A 21961-nucleotide genomic window follows, 5' to 3' on the forward strand; every position below is an offset into this window, starting at 1 on the left:
CTTTCAGAATAAAATACTAATGATAAAAAAAGCCCCATTATTTTACTTCCTATTAAAAAACAACATTATTCACCAACCACTGCTCAAAGTAAGTCAGAGCATTTTACATCACCTAGCACATGACAGCAATAGCAATCACACAACAAATAAAATGGTTTCCCATATACGGTCAATACTTATTTGATCAATTAATCAAAATTCATTCCTGAAGGCTAAACAAACAGCCAGTTCAGGGCAAAAATGTTAAGGATTCTTCTAAGGAAGAATAATCATGGTGTGCATCAGATTCTCAACAGGATTCATTTTGCAAAAATATTTAAGAATCCCTAACCTAGACAAACATCTCATATCTTTGCTATTGGTCTACCCTTTCCTCCTTCAAGTGGTGGGGGCATACTGAGATTTTGTGTGCCCTCCTCTTCATTTCTGAGAATGTCAGGGACCCGTTTCCTACAGTGTTATCAATAAAAACCTTCCTGTTACCACTATAAAGAGGTACTCCCTTCCTACACAGGGGATCCTCCAGTAGAATTTAAAGTGGAGTTTATAACAGAGCTGGTTGTTCATACACAAAGACTATGATTCAGAAATACAATAAAAATACCCACATAGGCGGGTCCTGTCCCCGTGCTTTAACTAAACCACTTTCTTTGTACCAAAATAAAATAGAAATAAAAATACCTGCATATTGATTCCTCCTTTAATAAAAATTGGAATCATGTTATCTAATAATACCTAAAGGTAGGCAGCAGTAAACAAATATGCAAACAGAGAGCATGACAGAGTACATGAAATCAGATTTGTCCTCGGCAATCCATCCCATTCCTACAGAAACCCCATTAATGAAAACTGGGTCGTTCCATACCACAGCAGAGCAATATAATGGGTAAAATGTAGCTTTCTCCTAAGAACTAGGACCCTCATTTTTGACTAAGGAAAAAAAAAAAAAAGGACTTTTTTTTCCTTTTAGAGGGATCTGTGGGCTGAGGAGGGGACAGAGAGGCAACACTGAAAACCACTGAAGTTGTTTTAAGCTGCTAACCCGAAATCACCCCCAATGGCAGGCAAGTTCCCCAGAATGCTGGGCTCACTCTTTCCACCTACCCCTCTATCTCCATAGTTCAGCTCCGCAAAGTTACTTGGAACTGTGGAAATCCAGAGATGGAAAAGCGAGGTACGGACCAAGGGGAAGCAGTCTAGGCTCCCTAAAGTAATGTTACCTGAGTCCACCGCAATTTAGGGTCAGGAAAGACCCTGCCCTGACGCAACAGGTCACTGCTGACGCAATCATCCCTGCATGCTCCTTTGGGCCTTCAGACTGAGAAGGCAATCTCTGGGGAGCAGGCTGCAGGGACCCTAGATGGCAAAGCAGGGCTCTGGGCAGCAGGCAGGGCCTGATCTACAACATTTCAATCTTTAAACCAGTGGTTCTCAACCCAGGGACAATTATGACCTCCCCACCGCCTACCCCCTCCCCACCCCCGCAGGGAGCATCTGGCAATGCCTGGAGACAGTTTTGAGAGCCAAGACTTTAGGGAACAGGGGAATTTACCACAAGCCTCTAGTGGGTAAAGGCCAGAGTTGCTGCAAAACATCTCGCAAAGCACACGACTGCCCTGTACCTCCCGAACAAAAAATTATCCAATCCGAGACATCAACAGAGCAAAGTTTGAGAAATCCTGATTAAGACTATGATTTGCAGGCTTCCATTTGTATTCTTGTCTCAGGCCTCACAAATGTTAAAGGCAGGCCTGCTAAGAACTTAATCATAAATTACAGAACTCTTATAGCACTGTTTTAAAGGGAAAAAGTTTATTTCAGGTTTTGGTGTCCGAAGAATAACTTTTGTGATTCCAGTTAACATTCAATCATTCATTTATTCAACATTTACCAAGCACCTATTATGTAATTAAGCACAGTGCTAAGCAAATGTAATGGTGTTAAAAAAAAAAAAATTTGATGGTATCTGGTAGATTCAATCCTGCCTGGCTCAGAGCAGCATAGTTAGAAAAAATAACGGGGACTCAGAAGTTAGATGCATCTAGTTCTGATCCCATTTCCACAATTTGCTATCATTTACTATCATTATATCACAATTTACTATCATAGGCAAGTTACTTAACTTTCTTGAAATTCAATCTCTCTATTTCTATGTTAAATTGGGCCTCCCACAAAGGAAAAGATAATTAAATAAAATAATTCATGTAAAGCACAAAGTATACTGTATCCAACCATTAATTCTCTATTACTAATAGCAAGTTTAAGTTTTTATAAAGTAATCAGTATGCTAGAAATGGCTAATATGCCTATAAAAAGGACAGTCACCATTACTGTGATTGTGACAGACTGAACACAATTTTAGTCAAGCTCAATGCATGGCATATAAGATCCTTCAAATTCTGGCTCCTATCGCCTCCAGCCTTATCTCCCACCACCTACATCACACCTTTACTGTCACATGTCCCATGAGTGGGAACAGACTGAAAGATGAGATCTGCTAGTAACCAGTGTCAAGCCGAAGGTCACTTTAAGAAAATTCTTGAGCTATAATTCTGGCAGTACACATAGGTACTGGGGGGAAGAGCAAGGAAGGGCAAAGAGAACAAATGAACACAAATGGCTCCCAAGCCAGGAATAGGTCATTTGCTTGTAATGCATTTCTAAATGGAAACACCTCAACCAGCATCCGTCTTTCACTTCACAATTCATCAGTATTTTGCACCTCTTTCATAAGAATGGACTGAAAAATAAGTCAAATATAATCAGTCTCATAACTGGGAAAAAACAAGTATAGAATGACCACGTTACCACAGCCTAACAAATTTGACCAGATATCAATGCCAACATCTAAGTGAGAAAAGAAAGCCTTAACCACAAATTACTGAAAGTATAGTTATATAGAGCAAAAAATGGCTAAGAGTTTCAGTTCCCCTTAGCCATATACAATACCTTTACATAGATCATAACAGAGCACATTTTACTGGACCTGTTTTAGGCAAAATACCAGCTACAGAACCTCTTTCACATTACTAGTTAATCAAAAAGAAAGTCTGTGGGCCTATACAACCAGCTATCTACTGAGCACGTCAGTGAAATCCTCGGCCTTCTTCCCCCAGACTCCTGTGACAAGACTGAAACAAAAACAATCATGTTAAGTTTTCTTGTAAGCTCACATGTCTGACTTGAGTTTTGGCTAAGTTTACTTTTGTCCTTGAGTAACCTCACAGAAAAAATTGGAGGGAGAGGGTAAACTAAGATCAACTTTGTGCTAGAAAACCAAAAATAAACTTCATCTATGCTCCTTGTGGTTAAGGATTATAGATTATAGATAGGAAATCTGTGTTCAAGCCAGGTGTGACCTTAGTCAAGTAACTGAAATTCATTGAGTCTTAGTCTCCTGATACAAAAAAGAAAAGAAAATGACTGGATTTAAGAAGCTTTAACATTTCTTCCACTCAAATTCTGATTCAGAGTTTGAAAATCTTTACCATCAAAATGTTTCTTAATGGTCCTTTGAAACTACAGGAAGAAATAAAGGCCTCTAGAGAAATTATGTATCAAATTATAAGTTTGTAGATTTGAAAAGATCATTTAGGGAAACACTCTTGAAATCTGTGCTTAGTGATTATTGCAAACTACTGGCTGAATACAGAGTGACACAATCACAGAACTGCCCCTGTGTCCGTAGCACCTTCCCATCAGACATTCTTCCAGGTAGTTGCTTTCTGAAAAAGAGCATGGCTCTCCAAAATAATTCCAATGAAGCTACCATTAACATTCATGAGATAATGCAATTGCTTAGCCTTCAGAGGTGTACCATGCTACATCAGATTCTGCTGATTAACACCAGTTTCAGTGATTTGAGAGTATCAGTATTCCAAATAAGCAACATAACAGCAATAGTAGAATCATTTCAAGACTTGGAGCAATGGTCACTTTCAGAATTACAGAATCTGAGAGAAGCTAGTGATCATCTCTAAGAGAAAAGCATTACCTTTATTCACTAGAGCCTTAAGGATTAACTAGATGAGCTTACAAACAAGCCTCTGAACAACATTAAAAAAAAAAATCAGTTTATTTGGAGAGATTACATCCTAAAACCATCCCCAAAGATGAAAAAGAAAATTCCCAAAGTAATAATTTTGCTGTCTCTTCTTAAGTTGAAATTTATTCTACAGGCCGAGTTTCTGAGAAGTACTACTGTCTACTGAACTATCCCAGCAATTTCTGGAGGTTCTGGCCATAAAAGGAGACAAAAAGCAATCTGAACACCACTTCACAGGAGTACTACCAGCTGGTACCACTTTCAAGGAGTCATAGAAACTGTACCATAATAAATATTAACAGTAATGACAAGTAATTCAAACATTTCACTTGCCTTCCAATCAGGTCATAAAATCTGCGTTCTTAAGTATGCAAACACAGCATGGTTCATTTTACACTGTAAATCATATATTTTAGTGCCTGGGTGGCTCAGTTGGTGGTTAAACAGCAGCCTCTGGCTCAGGTAATGATTCCAAGGTCCTGGGATTGAGTCTGGCATGTGGCTCCCTGCTCAGTGGGGGGCCTGCTTCTCCCTCTCCCTTTGCTTGCTGCTCCCCCTACTTAAGTGCTCACTCTATCTCTCTGTCAAATAAATAAAAATCTTAAAAAAGAAAAGAAAAGAAAAGAAACAAGTTTCCTAAATCCACTCCATGAAGCTAATCTTAGAACTAAAAATCTGTTTAAACTAAAAATCTTGTGATTTTACCAATAAATTCTATTTGAAGCCTTAACTTTCAAGAAGAGGTTTTTATTCCCTCACTTTTTCTTTCTCAGACAGTAAGAGTAGCACAATACTAATCTCAAATATCCCTGAATGACATGAATTTAGAAATTGTAATTATAATTATGATGATATTCCTCTAGTCTAGAGGAATACGATGAAAATCTAAACCGCTGACATATTAAATGAATACAAAATTCAAGACCATGAATTAAGGGCACACATTACTGTGTTCAGAAAACAAAATCCACCTTACCCACACATGTAGGAGCGGTTGAAAGTAATCGTTTCATCAAGATCATTCACAGCATTACATAAACCTTTCTAATATCCGGAAATAACTCTTTACCCTCAAAGAGACAAAACATGCATTTGGCTGACCTGGAAATCCAGTGTCTCCTATGCCTACCAAAATCAGGACGGTGAAGAGTTAGGAATTTAAATAACATGAGCTAATTAGGAGCTATTTACAAGTGTTTACAGATTTTACAATACGAAACACTTACTCAAAAGCGCCCTAATTGAAAACAATCTCTAATCAGTCAACGTGCTTCCTCCCGTCCAAGATTAGGGAATCTCTTTAGTTTGCACAGATCTATTTACGGGCCACTGGGTTTAAAGTCACATGGTAATTCTCTGGGTCGTTCCGAAATGGGTCATTAGTAATACTGCTTACCCGGTTTGTCCAAAACGTCCCCCAAATTCCACTGTTTTCAAACTTTAGTGTCCCTCAATAACAGCAAGGCCACTTATTAAGCACACAGATTCCGGGGCCCAAGCTACGGTGTCTCAGTGCCTAGGGAGGAACCCTAAAGAGCATTTTTAATCAGCGGCCAGGTCAATCTGATGCAGGTGCTCCAACAGCCACATTTTGGGGCACAGACGCCTAAACAAGTCGGAAAAGAGCACCTACTTCAGCCACCCCCGCGCGTTACGGACAAGGAGAAAGTCAGGGCGGCTGCGGGAACTCCGCGTCCCTCGAGGAAGAGCTCCGGGCTGGGCCCGGATTCCCCGGAGCCGTGCGTCCCACAAGGCGATGCCTAGTTCCTGAGGAAGTGAGTAGGGGACACGACCGCAGTTCTCTTCAGCATTTCCAACAAGTCCCCACTGGCTCTGTAGAGGACTGCGGAAAGAGCGTGGACTTCGTGAAGTCCCACAAGTCTACGTTACTCCAGCTCGGCCACTTACGAGCCGAGCGTCCTTAACGCTCGGGCCTCAGTTTCCCCGTCTGTGCAACGGGCTCACGCCACCCCGCGGGAAGGCTAAGCCGAAACGAAAGTAACTCAGCGGGTCGCGGGCACTTCCTGGCTCTCCCCGGCCGGGCCCGGCTTCCCCGCCGCCGCAGCGGGCACCCCGGAGGGCGCGCCGAGCCGGCCGCCGCTTCCCAACGCCCCCCGCCCGGCCTGACCCTCGGCCGGACACTCACGGGTAGGCATGGTGACCCCGAGCCGGGCTCGCCGCCGCACGGAGGCTCAGCGGGGCCGCGCAGGGCTCGCCGACCGCACCATGGCGGGCCGGCGCCGGGCCGCGGAGACCCGGACCAGGCGAATGACGAAGGGCGGAGGGAGTGGACGCGGACCCGGCGGCTCCCGCAGCGCGAAGCCAGCGACAGCAGCCACCGCGGGCCCAGCTGTGCGCCGGTCGCCGCGTTGGGCGTCCCCGCGCCCTGACGTCATCCCGTCGCCTACGTGCCGGCCCCGCCCCCGCCCTGCGGCCGAGCTCCGCCCAGGAGCGGTACTGCCGGAGCAGGGGGCGGGGACTAGGGGAGGGCCGTCAGCCGTCTAGAATAACTTGGGGCTCTGTTTTGACTGATTTGAGTCATACTCCTTTCCACGAGTCCTTGCTCGCGGTGCATTTTCCGAGATCCACGTCTTACACTTGCACCGCTTGATGATTTTGTGAGGGTGTGCATGATTGCTTTAAGTGCATGGAATACCCGGGGGCTGTTTTGTATGAGCTGTTGAACTTGCATTGCGTTCTACTTCTCTGACAGCATGATCAGAGACGCCCTGGGGTCATTCGGGGTGATGGCAGAGCGTTTTTTGAGAGGACAGAAATGTAATGTTCTCTTCCCTGCGGGTGACTTTCAGAGACATTTTACGCCTGAGGAGTCAGTCTCGGGAGAGAGCGGTTCTATCCACTTGATAGGGAAAAGCGGAAATTCAGCGCCCTGGATTTTTCCAGACTCAGTGTCGTTAATAAACATCGTATCTAACAGTCACCGAAATGAGCGTTCAGCCGAGCGCACACACTTTGCTAGGCCCCGGGGGCTGTGGACAGCGTGTATGGAGAAATAGGAGAAAGCCACAGAGGCCACAGTGTTTCTCAAAGTGGTTCAGGATCGTTTGGTGCCTGATTCACTTGGGAACCTGTCGAAAAGCAGATTCATGGTTCCTGAACCACACCCGCTGAATCACACGTATAATTAATTCAAATTAAGTACTTATATTTGAGAAGCTTTGTCCTAGGGAGTTAGGGCCAGCATTCTGGTTAGACAATGATACCACGCAGTACTGAAAGAAGAGAAAGAAGATGAAAATAAGGGGTCAGAAAGCGCTTGGGGGAAATGAGTTTCGGGTGGACTTGGAGAAAAGCAGGATCTGAATTAGCCAAGAATTGGGGGGCCCTTGAAGAGGCTGGGGAAGGGTGGAGGGCAATAAAGAGCTAATCACAGAAGCTGGTGGAAGGGGAGGAGAGTGTGTGCAGAGGCTATATACCAGACCTTCTCTTGCTAAGGGTAACAGCCAAACTACCAAATGCTCAGCCAACACTTAACTTACCCTTCAATGCACTTTTGCATATTTTTATCATCTACAACATCTTTCTTGCTCCCAGTTTTTGCCCTGAGACATTTTACGTATCTTAACTTGCTTCTGCTGTAGCACTTTTCCCATTGAATCTTAACCAGACTGTCATAAGGGCTCACATTCCACCACTGGACTATGTGCTTTTCAGAAAATGGCAAATACCGTAGACCATATTTATGTATCCCTACCTGGCACACAGTAGGGGGCTAGAGCATTTTTGTTTAGTAACTATTTAACAAAGTGTGTAATTCATTCAGTGACTATGGAAAAAAAAAACAGGTAAAATAGAATTAGTTAATGAACAACCTTGCAAACTTGGAATTTGTCCTTTGAGAAACCATTCTAGGCTCTCTATGAAGACAGTGGCATTGAATAATCAGAAGTAGGGTTCTGCATAGTAGACACCATGATACAGAAACCACGGAGGGGAGTCCTTAGGATTGACACTGAAGAGAATGTTAGGTGCCTGGTCTTAGTGGTGACTATGGAAAAGGAATGAGATGAATCTTACTGCAGCAGAAGAATCCCTGGGATTTGTTGGCTGCTGGCTTGGGAGCAAAAGAGAGGCATCTGTTAGTTATGTAACTCCAAGGCTGAAAGAAGAAAATGAATGATACTGCAGTAGACAAAGTTGTCTAAAGCAGTAGACAAGTTGGGAGGGAATGCTGTTTTAGGGAAGGGGTGTGAAGAGAGGATGTGAGTTTCTCTTTGACACATTAAGCTTGAGGCAACATCCAAGGGAGACATTCTAGTGAATAGTTCTGAAGGCAGGTGTGCATACCAGGCTGAAGGCAGATGGAGGTATCTCAAGGTTGGAGATTTGGGAAGCTTTGGCCCACAGACCAGAAGCTAAAGCCAGGAGTCAGAGAAACCCTGCTGAGGGAGGGTGTGGAGCCAAAGAGAAAGAGATAGAGGAGATCCAAAGGGCACAGTGCCCTGTAAGCCAAAGGAGGATATGATTCCAAAGGACAGACATCTCTGTTTACATCACTCAAAAAAAAGATGCAAATCCCAAAGGTCCTAAGATAGTCTGGCCCATAATGAGTCTGGTTCTTTTTTTTTTTTTTTTTTTTTAAATCCCCTAGGCTTTTTGGTTTGTATCATTGCCAGAAATTAAATCAGCAGCCAAAGATTCTGGGAAAGGACAGCTGAAAGTCAAGAATAATAACTTCATAATTGTTATTGATCACATACAACATACCTAAGTGTTTTCTGGGTTTACACATGGTCTGGTTTACACAGAGACCCCTTTTCCCTATCAAATCCTCTGGATCACCCTCTGTTTGTGTACCCCCTTCTCCTTTTCTCTGAGAGGACTAATTCTGCTACCACTTTCTTTAGACTTGATCTAAGACTGGTAGCCTCTCCTGGACCACCTCTGGCTTGCAAACACCCATCCATCCCTTCTGCCAGTACTCCCTTTTTGAAACTCTATTTGGGCTGGTAGGAAATACATTTTATCCATCTGTCAGTCCTCACACTGCCCAGTACTTGTACTTGCACACCCTGTCTGGCTGACCCAGAAATGGGTCAGATTCCTCTTCCAGAAAAAAAGCCTGCCTGATACTATCAGTTAAAACGATATTAAAAAGATTGTCATTGGCATCCTATTGGAACATTAGCTTTTGGTCAAATTGCCCAAAATAACTGCTTCCAGTTTAGTCCATTATTTGTTCCAATTTCTAAATTGGGCACAGAGACAATTCACTTTTAATTGGCACACGTTTTAGTGTTCCAAGGTAATTGCCAGCAAATTGACAGTTTATAGGAATTAATTGCAAAGATATTTATTTCCCCCAAAAGTTTATTCCCGAAAGGTCATCATGATATAATCTGATGCTCTCATTGCTTAGTTTTCCTTCTTGATCAGTATTTATACCAAGGATATGCCCTTTTTGTGTCATTTCATTCCATTTTATTTCTGTCTGCCATTGCTTAAGAGTGACTCAGGGCTTCCCAGCTCTCATGAAGCATTAAAAAAAGCACAGACATTGGATTTAGCAAACCTGAGTTGGAATCCTTCCTGCCTTCCCCTTTACCTGACCTTTTGACAATCCATGGCCTCTCTGGATTTACTTTCCTCAAATCAAAATCAAGAGACATTCTCTTTGGTTGTGATGCTCTGTGAATCTTCTCAAGGTAGTAGTTCTCAAACTTGACTGACCTCTGAACTAATTGGGGGAGCTTTAAAGAATATCCACCCCCAGATCCTAGTTCCAAGATTCTGACGTAGTTGGTCTGGTGCATGACCTGGGCCTGGACCCAGTTTAAAAGCTCACCAGGGGTTTTGGGGCAGCGAGGCTGAACTCTATTGCCTTAGGAAAGAAGTAAGCAAGACGAGGTTCTAATCCAGAGTCATACACCTGTCATTGGGCCATTTCTGCTATCAGATAAGCTCATGCATTTTGAGATCACTGGCCTCAGAACTCTAGAGTAATTTTCTCGCTCATGTGCTAGTCATACTAGTTGCAAACATACATGAGAACAAATGGGAAGGATAAACCTCTAATCCAAAAGGTCATTACCAACCTTTCTGGGCCAACTGGAACACAGTGCAAGGCACAACCTCCTGAACATCCCATGAGCCAAATATCATAGTCCTCTGTGCTTTGTAAAGACAATTGCAAATAGATAGAGAGCAAAATTCTGAGATAATTAGGAGCTCTTGATTAAATCAGCCAAAACAGCTGGAAACCCTTTCTTAGAAACACTATCATTTTAAACAATTAGAGGAAAGCATTATCTCTTATTGTTACTTACTAAACTGCTTTAGCACTTAACACAAAATGTAGTGGAGCTGCTAAAAGGAGAGAAAAAAAAAGTACTCCTTTAAATGTGGTGGGATTCTGAGTGGTGAGTCCTATATGAGACTTTTATGACAACTGGAATCAAATCTTATTTATTGCTGTATCTCCTATATGGGGAACATATTGGGTGCCAAGTAAATATTGGAGGGAGGAAAAGAGGAAGACAGGGAAAGAATGGAGAGAGAAGCATAAAGACATAGAGACAAGAAGCAAACAAACAAATACATCAAAGAATGGAAGAGGCCTTTTGTGGTAGACCGGAAGCAATAGCCTCCCATTCTTTCCCTGACTGTGCGCATACTCTTGCAGGTGACTCCTCCCAAAAGAAGCCCACTGTCTCCACTCCAGAATCTGGGCTGGCCTTACAACCTTGGCTAATAAATAAGACAATGGCAAACCCTGCATAAGCAGAGACTTAGAAAATGTGAACATTGGGCTCCCTTTTGGAGGAGAGGCCCCAATCATCCCAGCCCTTCCAAATGAGGCCACCATAAATTAGGCAAAACCAAGTGATCCACCAGTTCAGCAAAGATTGAAGAGTGAGTATAATCAAGACCAACATTAAGACTGCCTCTCTGAGGCCCCTGGATGGCTCCGTGGGTTAAAGACTGACCCTCTGAGACCAGGCCCAATTGTCAACCCACAGGAGCATGAGATAAATGGGTATTTTAAGCAACTCATTTTAAGTTTGGGGGTGGTTAGCTATGCACTCCATAATCACTCTTACTAGTTATCATTCCAACTAAAGCTAACTAATCCCTATTTTATAAAAATCATTACAATGTGTGTAGGGGGTGTTGCCTGGGTGGCTCAGTCGGTTAAGGGTCCAGCCCTTGATTTCAGTTCAGGCCATGATCCCAGGGTGGTGGGATTGAGTCCTGCCTAGGTTCTGCTCTCAGCGTGGAGTCTTTTTGAGATTCTCTTTCTTTCTCTCTCTCTCTCTCTCTCTCTCTCTCTCCCCTCCCCCACCCTGCTATGCTCTCTCCCACTCTCAAATAAATAATTTTTTTAAAAAATTAATAGGAAGTTGGGGTACCTGGGTGACTCAGTGGGTTAAGCCTTTGCCTTCTGCTCAGGTCATGATCCCAGGGTCCTGGGATCAAGCTCCACATCAGCTCTCTGCTCAGCAGGGGGCCTGCTTCCCCCCCCACCCCCCACTTCCCTGCCTACTTGTGATCTCTCTCTCTGTATCAAATAAATAAATAAAAATATTCTTAAAAAATCTATAGGAAGTAAATTTATCAAGATCTTAATTTGTTCCAAGTAGCATGCTAAGTATCTTACATGCATTTCCAGACATTAGCCTCACAAAACCTGAGTAGATAAATATCCCCATCGTTTTAATATGAGGAGCTTAGATTAAAGTTGGGCAAATGGCCCTGGAATTTGAACTCAAGTTTGTTGGCCCCCAAACCCAAACTCCTAACTATAGGTAGTACAAAGAATCAACTGATGAGGAAATCAGAGGGCTGGACAGGAGAAGGTATATTTAGAGTTAAGTGGAGCTAGCAACAATTGTCTCTTTTCCAGTTTTCCTTTCAGAAAAACTGTGAAATCCTTCAGAAGAAAAATTATGCTTTCCAACTGTTTCAAAGATTTATAAGAAAGTCAATAGTTGTTTTTTTTTTTTTTTTTTTTTTAAGATTTTATCTATTTATTTGACGGAGAGAGAGAGAGAGTAGAGGCAGAGGAAGAGGGAGAATGTGGCTCCCTGCTCAGCTTGGAGCCCAACGTGGGACTTGATTCTGGGACTCAGGGATCATGACCTGCGCCAAAGGCAGAGGCTTAATCAGCTGAGCCATCCAGGCATCCCAAAGTCAGTAAGTTTTTTGTTTGTTTGTTTGTTTGTTTGCTTTTAGATTTTATTTACTTATTTGACAGATGGAGATCACAAGTAGGCAGAGAGGCAGGCAGAGAGAGAGGAGGAAGCAGTGTCCCTGCTGAGCAGAGAGCCCGATGCAGGGCTCCATCCCAGGATCCCGGGATCATGACCTGAGCCGAAGGCAGAGGCTTTAACCCACTGAGCCACCCAGGCACCACCCAAAGTCAGTAAGTTTTGTATCGGTTCTTTTTTTATAGGCTGGAAACTGACTTGCAATTAGAGTCAGGTGCAGGAGTGCAGGAACACCTGGATCCAGGGGTCCTAAACAGACTAGATCCAGCCACTAACAACATCCAAAGGTAGAGACACAGTAGTGGTACAACAAGAAAGGGATTTCTTTCAGCGAGGCTTCCACCAGGAAGACAGTAGACTAACATCTCAAAGACTGTCTCCATAGTGCCAAAAATACTTTCAGCTTTATAGAAGGAAAACGTGGGACAAAAGTCTGTGGGTCCCTGCAGGTGGGCAGTGGAAGTCACATTGATCATTGTCCTGGGGTCACCTAGAGTCTTGCTGGATCAGGGAAGTCCTTTTTGTTTGAGGGGGTAGTTTCAGTTCTGGTGACAAGATGCTCTGCCCCTGGGGTCTTTTACCTGAGTTAAGAGATAAGCCACAAAGGCTCGATAAGGAAGTTTGAGGTCAAAACCGTGGTAGGTAAAGTCCTCTTTCACAAACACCACATAGTTGTCAGATTTCCTCTTGCTTGAGAAGATGGAAATAAATGGTGACAGTTGAATATTGTTTTCAAATAAGTGAAAATAAGTTTTAAACTGTTGCATCCAATGGGACCTGTAATGCTTGTGAAGTTCCTATGAGAAATATTTGTGTATAAATCGTGCCATCCCAGAATTTCATGTAGCTACTGAGAATAAGAGAGGCAAATATAACAGTCTATGAAATTTGTCTCACATAAGGTAACAGAGTCGCAGATAATATCATTGCTAGTTGTGTTTACCTTGAATCGTGAATGGAGGAAAGGGTAGTTAGAAATAAAGCCAGAATTTTATGCCTTTGATGCAGAAACCCTGTTGCAGTCAAGTCCTACTTATATCCAATGAAATGAGGAATGGGAGCGGCAGACCTGCTTGGGAATACTAGAAAGGACAGAAGGAAGGAAGGAAGAAAGAGAGAGAGAAAGGAAAGAAAGGAAAAAGAAAAGAAGGAAGGAAGGAAAGAAGGAAAGAAGAAAATCAAACATCTTACGAGTAGGTGGCTGAAACCAGTTGTTGTGTAATACCAGAATGTTGTATAACACTTTTTATTGGAAAATAATGGGACTGTATTTTGAGTAACAATTTGAGTGGTCTGTAGGTCTTGTATTTTCAACTACAGTATGTATTTATTTTATGAGAGCAAGAATTAGGGGTTCCTCAGTGGCTCAGTAGAGTGTCTGACTCTTGATCTCAGCTCAGGTCTCGATATCAGGGTTGTAAGCGCAGTCTACTTAAAAATACATATATAAGTAAATAAGTAAAATCAATAAGAGAGCAAGAATTAGGCCTAAGCTAGCATTTTAGGTACCACTTTCGAGGGGGAGGGTTGGGGAGGAGACATGGGAAAGTTTCCTCACATCAACAAGAAATTCTCTGGACACCAACTGGGTGTCCTACAATTCAACTCAATTCTGATACTACCTGGAGATAATGACCGTTTCCATGAGTTAAGAATTTGGTCCTACCAGACTGTTCCCCATAGCGCACCATCCCCAGCTATGGATGCCAGCCACCAGGGGCAAACCTAGGCTATTACCTCTGCTCCTGCCTGAAACAGGGAAATTCAAGAGACTCCATGAAAAATGGCTTTTTCTGCCCCTTCCCCACTTTTATTCTTTCTAGGACCTGCACCTCTGCCTTATATACATCTTATAGAATGGATAATGTCCTCCTTGTCAAGGTCAAGGGCTCAGTGATGTCTTTGGAGTCTTCCATCCCCATAGATACCCCCTAAGAAGTGACTGGGTGTTATCCTCATGAACTTTTCAAGACCACTGACTCATCAGACCTCTGACTCCAGGGCACAAGTGACTTACCGAGGACACCTAAACACTGGTCTTTGTTTTTGGATGCCTGAGAGGAACTTTCGTTTCTGAATCTCCTGGATGCTCTATTTCTCTCTCTCTCTCTCTCTCTCTCTCTCTCTCTCTCTCTGTGTGTTTTCAAAAAACTCTGCTCTCACTTCCTCTGAGCTCACATTTGATTTCTAACCTGTGCAAAGCCAAGGACCCTCTTGGTTGGTCCTACAGGATCCCCTCTGGTCCTGGGCCATAGCCTGCCTGTATCATGACCACCCAGCTCTAGATGAGGAGTTCTAATGATCCCTCCTTGGCAACTCAATTCAGATGCCAGTTGCAAGTCCACATTATTCCGTGTACCAACTGGCTATACATCAAAAGTTCCCATGACCCTTCCTTGGGTTTAATTTGCTAGAGTGGCTCACAGAACACAGAGAACATTTTACTTACAGCTCACTGGTTTCCTATAAAAGGATGTAACTCAGGAACAGCCAGATGGAAGAAATGCATAAGGTGCATTTGTGGAGTCGAGTATGGAGAAAGTGTGGAGAAAGAATTCAGAGCTTCCATTGACCTCTCTAGGCATACTACTTCGCCCAAGTCCCCATGTGTTCACCAACCGAGAAACTCCCCAAACCCAGCCCTTTGGGTTTCTATGGAAGCTTCGTTACACAGGTATGGCTGATTAACTCACTGGCCACCTGCAATTAAACTTAATCTCCAACCTCCCTGCCCTCCACAGAGGTGTGGGGTGGGAGACTGGAAGTTCCAACCCTCTAATCACGTGGTTGGTTCTCCTGGTAACCAACCTCCACCCTTAGGTTATTTGGGGCTTTCCAAAAGTCACCTTATTGACATAACAAAATACATTTTTATCTCTTTCATCACAAGAAACTCCAAAGATTTTAGGAACTGTAAGCCAGGGACTTAGACAACCACCAAAGAGAATATATCGGTCATCTCAATGACCAAATATTTATATTTTTGATAAATCACAATATCACACTGGAGAAATTAATTCCATGTATTTTTGGTTAATGCATGTCTCAAATGACCGTGCTACATCTAAAATGTGCACTAAGCGAATACAGCAGTGCTGAGAGCATCAGAGAGAGCAAATATATCCTGCCATGGAGGTATCTAATGTAAGATTGAAAAATGCTCAGGGCTCAAAAAGTTGACCTATAAAATCAGAGCACCAGATTTGCTCACTTCTAAGGTGTATGGTTTTTTGCTTTTGAATGTTTCTGGAGTAAGGATCCACCTGATGTTTGATGTCTGCTGCAAGGGCCCAGCCTTGGAAGGACAGGTCTAAGTTTCTGCCTTAATCAAATAGATCCCAGGCAATTGTTCCAGCATTACACTCATTAATAGGACCCCATGTGGTCAAATTTTAATGTGAATTTTCATTCCCTCTTGTTGCTTAGATGAGCTCAAAGGACTAGACTAGAATGCAACATTAAAGCAAAACCTATCATGTATGCAGGTAGTAAAACTAAAAACAGTAGAAATGGCCAATCTCCTCAAGTAGATCATAGATCTATTTAGAATATTGATAATAACAACAATAATGAGACTTTTCAAAGGGGAATTAGTGTGACAATATCATGCAGCAAGCTATCATTCATCACCCACAGTTCCATTTGTAAATGCTTCCAACTGGTTCTGAGAGACACTTTTTTACTTTCAGTGAGAGAAAATGCAACTAAGCAAAAAAATAACACACACACATGATGCTATTGATGAGGGATCCTTGAGCTCAACGGTCAAGACCATAAGAGACTCTTAATCTCAGGAAACAAACTGAGGGTCGCTAGAGGAGAAGAGGGTGAGAGGGATGGGGTGGCTGGTGAGGGACATTGGGGAGGGTATGCGCTATGGTGAGTGCTGTGAATTGTGTAAGACTGGTGATTCACAGACCTATACCCCTGAAAAAAAAACAACATATTATATGTTAATAAAAAAATAAAATTAAAAAAAGAGAAAGTATTATTGAGACATTTTATGGTGCCAAAAAAGTTTTATTTATTTATTTATTTGTTTGTTTTTTATTACAGCCTGAGGACAGGACCCATGGGCAGAAAGAGCTGCACAGGGATTATAAGGAATGACTGATTATGTAGGGTTTTTTTATCCTATGGAGGGGAAGGTGATGTTAGGACTCCAGGAAATTGAATCTGTAGGTTCCTGGAGGCCTGGCTATTCTCAAGATTGTGTTTTTCTTGTAAATCATTAAGACAGTGACAAACTGATGGAGCTTCATGTCCTCCATGACTGTAATCTTTATCAGCTGACCATTTGTGTTTTCCTTACTTTGTTCTTGTGCAGTCATGAGTACCTGAGAAATACACACATCTCCCACTCCCACCTTAGGGAGGGTTGTGTAGAGTGTCACTTTGCCTTTTGCCCTCGGATTGCCTTTTGTTGTCCCATCACTATGAACTTAATCAGATAGTAAATATAGCTAAAACTCTCATATACTTTGACTAGCCTCAAAACACTACTGTCAAAGCAAGTTGCAATAGAGGCCAAGATCAGGTTCATGAAAATCAGCATGTCTTCATGATTATCCACATAGCTCTTGAGAGACAAATGTGACTCAGAAGAACCTTTGGATGCTAAACATGAAGAAGGTTTAAAGTCAAACTTAGATAGTGAAATTAATGAGAAAGTACAGTATAATTTTATAAATAAATGTATGCTCTATTCATTGATTTTTAAAATACAAGTACATTCATTGAGTTTCTTGTTTCTTCCCACAACACTATGATTAAATCAATAGCTTACTTGGCAGTTGATAACATTTTACAAGTAGAAATGCAATGCATGAAATTATGTATGTAAGGTGTATTAAAGACAAAAGTTTTATGGGGTTGGGGTACCTTGCTGGCTCAATAGGTAGAGTATGTAACACTTGATCTTGGGGTCTTCAGTTCAAGCCCCACATCGGGTATAGAGCCTACTTAAAAAAAAAAAAAAGTTTTATTGGGCCAAATATAGGAAAAACAGATTTACCTATTATCTAATCGATGGAAATGTAGATCTTAGAACTACTGCTCAATTAAATACCTTCTCAGTACAAGACAATTTGTTGGATTAAAAAAATCTATAACTGAGCATATCTTATTTGGAAGTATCAGAAATCATGTTAATATAGTCTTAATACATACACACAAAGAGGAAATTTATTATGAGGCTATAAGGGGCAGGATGCAGCAAGCTCAAAATGACTTAAAATTAAAAGGAAATTCATCAGGATCATTAATGGATCTTCCTTATGGCTCTCTTGCCCATCCCTCTGCAGATTGATTGTTTTGCTATGCAGTTCACACAGCTACAGATGGTCATTCCATAGCTCTTGAATTTTATTATTTGTTGTGTTCAAAAATACCAGCAACCCGCCTTGAACTCTTCTGTGTTCATTCTAGTTCCAAATTCCCGGGACAATAGGGTTGGTGCCTATTTGAGTAGGGGATGCCTCTTGTTTCAATCAACTGTAACTGCTACACAGATGGCACATCGGTTTTGTTGGCGGTGGTAATGCTACACAACACACCGCACCAACCCTCTGAGGCTTAAAACAGCAGCTGTGCGGGGTGCCTGGGTGGCTCTGTGGGTTAAGCTGCTGCTTTCAGCTCAGGTTGTGATCTCAGGGTCCTGGGATCGAGCCCCGAATCAGGCTCTCTGCTCTGCAAGGAGCCTGCTTTCCTCTCTCTCTCTCTCTCTCTCTCTGCCTACTTGTGATCTCTCTCTGTCAAATAAATAAATAAAATCTCAAAAAAAAACCACCCCAAAACAAAACAGCAGCCGTGCACATTTCTCATGAGTTTTTGTGTCAAATGGATAGTTCTACTGATCTGGGGTCAGGCTTGACTGAACATGGCTAGATGCACCTATGCAGTGTGGATCAGATCCACACTGTCTCTCATCCTCCAAACAGACTAGCTTAGGCTTATTCATGTGGCAGTGATAGGGTTCTATGACAGTAAGCACTAAGGTTTACTTTCTCAAGCCATGGCACGAGTCCAGTTTTCTACCACCCAATTGGCCAAAACAACTCTCATGATGGAGTCCAGTTTTAGAGTGAAACAAGCTACAATGTTGCAGGGTAAGGTGGTGGATACAGGGAGGCCATTAACTGGGACTCTCAATGCAATTAATTTACCACATATGGACAGAGAGTATACACCTCACTGCCGAAACCACACCCATGGGTGAAAGACACAACTGAGATGATTACTGCAAGTTTGGTCACTAAAACTCAACACACACTTTTCTAACACCACATGTCACTGAAGTCTTATATTCACCCGTGAGATAGGAAACTGAGGCATGGAGACGTCAGGGTCAGGATTCTACCCCATTAACTTACAAGAGAACTTTAGCCAGGATGGGAATTGATTGGCAATGTTGCATAGGAAGGGGGAAATCAAAGAGGCCTGTTCGGCAGACTCCTATAAAATGGTCTCAGGAAAAGGTGACCCAGATTCAAAGATTCAAATACTCTTCGTGTTTCCTTTTGTAAAGATGGAGCATTGCTCCTACCTGTCCATTCCCTCCCTTTCCCCAACCTTTAGGGACATTTTCCAAATAAGTCACTATATTGTTAAACAACTGAAGCGCATCCCTAATTCTCTTGGCTCCAGACTTAAGGTTCACTGAGCACTCTGTTTGGTTTCTTACCTATATTTGCTACAAACAAAATGCACTGATAAGGCCAGTGCAAACTCAGGGCCTTCCTGACAGTTGTATTTCCTATCACACGGACATTTGATTTATATACTTCAGTCTCTCGTGTGAGTAGATTGTCCAGAGCACACCAAGTCATGCCACATCACTGCTTTTTTTTGGATTAATTAGAAGCCGGTATTACATGATCTCATCCCCTGGCCACCACAAACTAGACAAGACTTTAACTTATTCATTCTTGCATGCATTCATTCATTTTAAAAAATGTATTCAGTACTTACTACATGCCAGGCCTCCAATAGGTGCCGGGAGAGACACAACCATCACTAATTCATGGTGATTGCAGGCTAGTAGGGTCAACAGTAAATAAGTACAGGAACAAATATCTAATTATGGATTGCGTTAAGTGTTGTAAAGCAACGAGTGTCCTGTGATAAAAAGAAATAGGAGTAGGGAAAAGGAGATCTGCTTATCAGATAGAGGGGTTGGGGAAGACCTCTATATTGGCTTACCAAAGTCCAGGCAGTGGGTGGGTGTGGCTCATCACAGATGCAGGCTATAAAAGGAGGCATTCTTTTTAGAGGACTGGACAACAATTAAAAAAAATTTTTTTAAGTGTGTTTGCTAAAAAAAAAGAAAAAAGAAGAAAGAGAGAGAGAGTAAGAGAGAGAGACAGAGAGACACCTGGGTGACTTGATCAGTTAAGCTTCCAACTCTTAATTTTGGCTCAGGTCATGATTTTAGGGTCATGAGATCCAGCCCCTCATTAGGCTGTGTGAGGGGTGGAGCCTACTTAAGCTTCTCTCTCTTTCTCCTTCTCCCACTGCCCCTCCCCCCCACTCGAGTGCATGCAACCAAGCTCTCTGTCTCTCTCAAATAAAAGTGTTTGCTTTTCTTATTATCATGTGCTAGCTATTATAAACAGTGTCAGTGATAAAATATTCTCTGAAAAAGTTTTTTTGTTGGTCTAAGTTCTAATCAATTTCTGTAGTTACTGGGAGTTCTAATAATTTATATGTAATGAGCACATTTTTATAGCTTACTTTAAGAAACATAATATTCCATATGGAATACTTTTAAGAACTACCAGTTACAGAAATGGATGTGTCCACACACATATGGAGACAGTTATAAATGGTCATTCTGAGAGTGCAGTCAGAGTGATTCTGAATTACTTGAGCTAGCTTCTAGTTCAATTCCTCCCTCGAAATCCTGTGGTACAACACATCTCCCTAGTCAAATAGTGAAACTGAAATGAATGATAGCACCATGACTGTGAAAAGTAAGAAATGGAACTTGAGGGACTCCAATGCTAAATGACAACTTGGAGTTTTTATTTGTGTTTAAATTTTAAAACAGTGAACTCTGCTACATAATATTGTTTGGAAGTGCACATTTCAGTTGATACATGAACTATTTTATTTTATTTTTTTAAAGATTTTATTTATTTATTTGACAGACGGAGATCACAGTCAGGCAGAGAGGCAGGCAGAAAGAAAGGAGGAAGCAGGATCCCTGCTGAGCAGAGAGCCGGATGAGGGACTCTATCCCAGGACCCTGGGATCAGGACCTGAGCTGAAGGCAGAGGCTTTAACCCACTGAGCCACTCAGGCGCCCCACATGAACTATTTTAGAGATTTTGTATGATATTTTAATTTTGAAGATCCTTTTTATTTTTTTTCATTTTATTTATTTTCAGAAAAACAGTATTCATTATTTTTTCACCACACCCAGTGCTCCATGCAATCCATGCCCTCTATAATACCCACCACCTGGTACCCCAACCTCCCACCTCCCCCCACCGCCACTTCAAACCCCTCAGATTGTTTTTCAGAGTCCATAGTCTCTCATGCTTCACCTCCCCTTCCAAAGATCTTTTTTTAAATTATTTGCTTTACTTTTCCAAAATATTTTTTTTTAAGATTTATTAATTTTTTGTTTGAGAAAGAGAAAGCATGAACGAATGCATGGGGAGAGGGGCAGAGGGAGAGAGAGATTCTCAAGCGACTTTCCAATGAGCTCAGAGCCCAAGGACATAAAGCTCGATCTCACAACCCTGAGAGCAATACCTGAGCTGAAACCAAGTCAGATGCTTAACCAACTGAGCCAGGCATCCTTAAAGATTTTTTATTTTATTTATTTTTTTTTAAAGATTTTATTTATTTATTTGACAGACAGAGATCACAAGTAGGCAGAGAGGCAGAGAGAGAGAGGGAAGCAGGCTCCCTGCTGAGCAGAGAGTCCGATGCAGGGCTCGATCCCAGGACCCTGAGATCATGACCTGAGCCGAAGGCAGAGGTTTCAACCCACTGAGCCACCCAGGGGCCCCAAGATTTTATTTTTAAATAATCTCTTAGACCCAATATGGCTCAAACTCACAATCCCAAGATCAAGAGTTGTGCACTCTACCAACTGAGCCAGCCAGGTGTCCCTTAAATTAAAAGTGAAAAAAAAAAAAGGTCAATCAAAATTATATTTGATTTCATTGATTTTTCGATTGTTAGTAAAATTATTTTTGTCATATAGAGAAAGACTGTTAAAAAAATGATGAGCTGCAGATGGAAACACTGGAGCCATGGGTCTCTCTGAGTGAGCGTCTCTCCAAGAGAAAGGTAAAATTCAGGAGGACAAGGGTGAAGGCTTCCAGGTCTGGCTTCCTTAACCATCTGAAGTTTTCCCCCTTCAATTGTTAAGCTCAAAAATTTGGGATTTACTTTTTTTTTTAAATTTAATTTTTTATTTTTTATAAACATATATTTTTATCCCCAGGGGTACAGGTCTGTGAATCACCAGGTTTACACACTTCACAGCACTCACCAAAGCACATACCCTCCCCAATGTCCATAATCCCACCCCCTTCTCTCAAACCCCCTCCCCCCAGCAACCCTCAGTTTGTTTTGTGAGATTAAGTGGGATTTACTTTTTTAAGGAAAATGGTGGTCTCTAACCCACAAAAGTCTCTAATCAGGAAAGGAATAGGTCTTTGAGTTTGGTGATTAA

At 42.1% G+C, this 21961-nt stretch overlaps 1 protein-coding gene across 3 annotated transcripts in view; it reads right to left on the reverse strand.

The window, feature by feature from the left end:
* The window catches only part of EFR3A (EFR3 homolog A), a 110415-nt gene extending 103957 nt beyond the window's left edge, over positions 1–6458 (reverse strand). Inside the window, exon 1 of one of the 3 annotated variants that reach the window (XM_082721099.1) lies at positions 6192–6458. In XM_082721099.1, coding sequence (XP_082577225.1) covers positions 6192–6201 — 10 coding nt within the window. In that variant the 5' untranslated portion in view covers positions 6202–6458. Of the gene's footprint in view, positions 1–5441; positions 5652–6191 lie in introns of those variants that run through there. The other 2 variants (XM_082721100.1, XM_082721101.1) reach the window with 2 other exon arrangements.
* Between the last annotated feature and the right edge of the window lie 15503 nt (positions 6459–21961).

Source organism: Mustela nivalis, assembly GCF_964662115.1.
Source record: "Mustela nivalis genome assembly, chromosome: 2".
NCBI classification, from domain to species: Eukaryota; Metazoa; Chordata; class Mammalia; order Carnivora; family Mustelidae; genus Mustela; species Mustela nivalis.